Below are 4,596 nucleotides of genomic sequence, written 5' to 3'. Positions count from 1 at the left end.
TAGCAACAGAACGTCTCTAGCGCTCCAAGTCTCGCAGCACTGTCTCTGGGGCCGGAAGGTAAACAGTGCCGTGAGACTTGGAGCGCTAGAGACGGTCTGTTGCTAGCTAGTACTGCAGCTAACTTCCAGTCTGCAGCTAGCTGCCGCTTATTAGCTGATATGTGGCGACATTTACCAGGAGTGAGCCAACCTTTGAAACAAAAAACCCACAGATGAAAAGGGGGACGAATTACATAAAGAAAGTTTCGTGAGAAATGGAGGTTTGGAGATAACAGAGTTTCAAGAGGCTGGCTACAATATGATTCTGACGCTGTCGTGCTGAGTTGTTCTGTGTGTCGCCAGAATGCTAAAGATAAAAACAGAAACAACTCATTTGTCATCGGAAATAAAACGATGAAACTTGAGAACATTTGTGACCATGAACACAGCAAGTGTCACATTGCCTGCGTGTCTGTGTCCCTGGCTCAGTCGGAGCCTCTACTCTTGAAAACTTCTGTGACAGCGCTAATGGCAATGTCAGAGCAGACCAGCAAGAAGATGAAGCTACTGTTTAGGACTGTACATGCCATTGGCAAGAAGGCCAGGCCACTTTCTGACTTGAAAATGTTTTCCCTCCTGTAGCTGGACTAGTGTTTTTGTAGGTAGTTTTTAAAGACTATTTAGCAGATGTGGGCCAGTATTGGTTATTTCTCATATTTTGTTAAGCTTTGGTTTACCTCAAAATAATTGTGTAAATATACAGTAAAATAATAGGCCTGCTGATGCTGACATTGAGAGCTCCATTCTTTCCTATAGCTCTGTAACATTAGGTTAATGTTTGTCTCCAGATACTGTTTAAATTATAAAGCAATGTGACACAATTTACTTATCAGACTTATAGTGTTGACCCTGAAATAAACTAAGGTTAGGAGGCTGTTTTCACAATCAACTACAGCTATGTTGCATAACATGATTGTAATTATTATTTAATTAATTTGGATGCTTGATTTTTGGATGTTTGGATGAACAAAAAGGATTTGCTGTGGGGTCAACATACATAAATGAGAAATGAGAACTGGCCTTTTCTGATGCCATCCGTTCCAACGTGATGTTTGAGATAATAGAAGACCTCCTCTGTGGGCTCTACACATTCTACCACACCAGTTCACTGAACAGGGCAAACCTCGTAAACAGCTTCCAGGCTCTTGGGCACACACCACTGTTGCCCACCAGAATTGACCTATGGCTAAGCCACGCCCCCAAACGCGATGAGCCAATCACAGTGCGCATAGCTAACCCAATACACTCGGACATTCTCTGCTTCCACGTCCATTGAAATGCAATTGCAGTTAGTCAGTTTTCATTCGTTTTTATATGTTTTTTCTTGTCATTTTAAGTTTAAAATGGTCAAACGGTGTGCATGGGGTACATGCAACTCCGACACTAGGTATGCTGAGAGGCTGAGCTGCGATGTGTATTTTTTACCTTTTCCCAAGCCACGTCAACCGAGATAAGTGTCTGCTCTGGATTAAGTTATGCTGTTACTTAGACCACAACACCAACTAAACGTGGATAAATTAAACAAGGATGTCTAACATCTGTTCTAAGGTAAGTCAACAACGTATTTGAACGTTATCTTTAACATCTCTAACGTAACAGGCTAACGTTAGCCTAGCTTCTTGCTGGACAAAATGATTGAGTATGTTTTTATGTTTCCATTGTTCGATAGCGTCCGCACCTCTCTCTCTGAGACACACACACACACACACACACACACACACATTCCAGCATTGCAATCTTGACATCGCAGCCTGTTCATTATGCTGCGTTCACACCAAACGCGAATAGAGCGTCAAATTCACGCGTATCGCGTCTAGTTCGACGCCTGAACATTTTTTATCCATTCGCGCGTCCAAAGCGAATAGGACGCGCGTATAAAGCGAGCGTTTGAAGCGAAATAGCACCAAACTATAACGTTTACACTGTGACCTGTAAATCTTTGTCTGGAGGTGAAGCTTTTCATTGACCTTCTCAACAATAAAATTATTAATATAACCCTCCAATGCACAGTTAAGGCCCTTTTGGTGACTTCGAGATGATATATAATATTTCTGTCTCCAAAAATCATCAATTGCCTCCTGTGAAATGTCTCCTACTGTGACAGCTGGCAATAGCGCCTGTTACCGAATGTTGACCGTTTGTCCGAGTGAGTGGAGGGGGCGTGGTCAATTAGCCATAGGTCAATTGGCGGGACCCGATGGGTAGGACACCTATTGCGTGCACTGGATCACTTCCTGTGAGGTTACCAGGGGTTGTCCAGCACCTGGAACAGGTATTGGTCTAGATTGCTACTGTATATTATGTACTCCAAAAGTCATCATCAATATGTAATGTCAAGTAAATAACAAGAAGTAATATTACAATTGGTCAATGCTTTATACACTAATAAAACATGTCATTATTCTTTTTTAACAGCAAGTAATTGTCTATTTGTATGTCTTTGTTCTTTATGCATTTTAGACTCAATCTGCTGATGCCCAAAATGTCAGAGTTGTCCAGCAAGCCAAGGCCAGGAAATACTATAGTACTGTGAGGGAGGCTGTTGTTGTCCGCTTCTGTGGCTTCCTGCATGACACACTAAACCCACCTGAGCATCTGTCTGCCTGTCTGCAGAGGTCCACAATCACCATAGCAGAAGCCCACAGCTCCTTATGCTCAACACAGGCAGTACTTAAGAAGTACAAAACCAAGTATGTTCATTTAAGCTGCAATAAGAAATAATTAAAGAGAATTAAGAGAAATGATTGCATCAATAAGAGAGGGAGAATGTGAAAGAGTATGAGCCTTTTATCATCAGAAAAGGGCCCATGATGAAGGCCACAATGGCCAACAGCTATGAGGGAATTTTGCTGACCAGAGGTGACAGCAAGACCCTCGGCCTCGTCGTCTCACAGGACAAAACGCTTGACAGTCTAGTGGAGAGTATGACTGACAGGTTCCAGGATGCCAGTGTTAGGGGTCCTGTGTGCAGCCAAGCTGGTCAGCTTCACCAACTGGCCAGAGTCAGCAGCAGGTTTCTTTATGTTTTGTATTACAGGGCAGTCAGGTTAGGTTCAGGTTGATGATCATATTCTTATAGTTTGAGAAGTAAAACTGCATGATGCTTGTTGTAATGTTGTATAACATTATTCTAGATTTTGGTGACACTGAACTGGAAACCTTGGTGGAGCACTTCAAGCCTGTCCTGGAGGCCTCTGGCATCCATGTTGAAAGAATCCCTGACCAGTGGACAGTCCTGAAGGTGCTGATATACCAAGAGCCCCAGTCCCTGGAGAAGATATCCTGGTTCCATATCAACAGGAGCCATCAGCATTCCTGCCCTGATTTGCTGGCATTGGTTGACCTAGTCCTGTCCTTCCCTGCCTCCACAGCTGAATGTGAAAGAGGTTTTAGTACCATGAAACAGGTGAAAACCGACTGGCGCTCCAACCTAAAGTCTGATACACTGTCAGATCTCCTTATGGTCCAGCTGTCCTCTCCAGAGATCAGGGAGTATTATCCAAGCAAAGCTGTGATGCTGTGGCACCAAGACTCTGTCAGGAGTAGAAGGCCAGAGTTCATGGACCATGCAAAAGGGGTAATTGCGGTAGAGAGTGAGGAGTCGGATGAGGTTTGAGTTCATTATATTAAGCATCTGATAATTTTACAAAACCTTCAAATGTAGTGTTATGAGCACTAGTTCCATGCTCACATCTTCCATGTCTTACCATTTGTTGCTCTGTTTTGACTTCTATGTACTCTTATTCATTGTATCTGACATGTTTCATTTGTTTTCATTGTGTGTCTACTTGTTTGGCATGTTTGCTCTCTGTACAGCACTTTTGGTCAACTACAGTTTCTATAAGTGCTTTACAAATAAAGTTGATTACATTTTGATCTATATATAGATTTTTTTTTTATTATACATTTCAAATTTTGCTCTGGACAATGTTTTATGTTTGTTTTCAACATAATACCTTATTATCTCAGTTAAATGTACTGAAATGAATGTATATGTGACAAAAAAAGGCTGTTTATAATTTTGGCTGGTAAAAAATATACTTGGCTGGTGGATTTTTTCATCTACCAGTCCCCGTGGCAGGTGAGCCAAAGAGTTCATTTCGGACCCTGGGTGTGGTAAAATCTACAATAACTGGTTTTGTTGAAATTACATAAATGATGTAAGATCACTGTGTTACGACCCCAGTATGGGTCATATTGTGTGGGTTTGGTTATCCTTTGTCATTTGTTTTGTAGGTTGGAGTTGGAGTGAGTGACGTCATGATGACTGATGGTTTATACCTGTGCTAGAGCTGATGCCGGCAAACTAAAGCAGCTCCCTTCAGTCGTGATGGGGTGCTCTCCCCTCGTGCCATTTTGTTGTCGTCTTAGTTGTTGTCTTGTTCCCGTTTTTGGTCTATTCTCTTACTTTATTACTTTTACTTTAATAAATGTTATTCCTTTTTGCATACCACTTTAACGTGTCATCTCCTTCTTTGTCACGGCTTGCGAGCCGGCCGTGACAATTGATTATAACTGAATTCAACCAACCTGAAAAACAAGGTATTACTGAAGCAT

General features: G+C 42.0%; 1 protein-coding gene across 1 annotated transcript; it reads left to right on the top strand.

Annotated features, from left to right (window-relative positions):
* Positions 1–393: 393 nt before the first annotated feature.
* Positions 394–4,051, top strand: LOC311283335 (uncharacterized protein; the record flags this gene model as incomplete). The annotated part of the gene is made up of 5 exons (XM_084397686.1): positions 394–571; positions 1,097–1,212; positions 2,288–2,311; positions 2,500–2,729; positions 2,837–4,051. The coding sequence occupies 5 exons, from the start codon at positions 394–396 to the stop codon at positions 3,099–3,101; spliced, it is 813 nt and encodes a 270-aa protein (XP_084253812.1). The 3' UTR covers positions 3,102–4,051.
* Between the last annotated feature and the right edge of the window lie 545 nt (positions 4,052–4,596).

The sequence above is a fragment of the Rutilus rutilus genome (genome assembly GCF_951802725.1).
Source record: "Rutilus rutilus genome assembly, chromosome: 23".
NCBI classification, from domain to species: domain Eukaryota; kingdom Metazoa; phylum Chordata; class Actinopteri; order Cypriniformes; family Leuciscidae; genus Rutilus; species Rutilus rutilus.
This window is presented reverse-complemented; position numbering and strand designations above follow the sequence as displayed.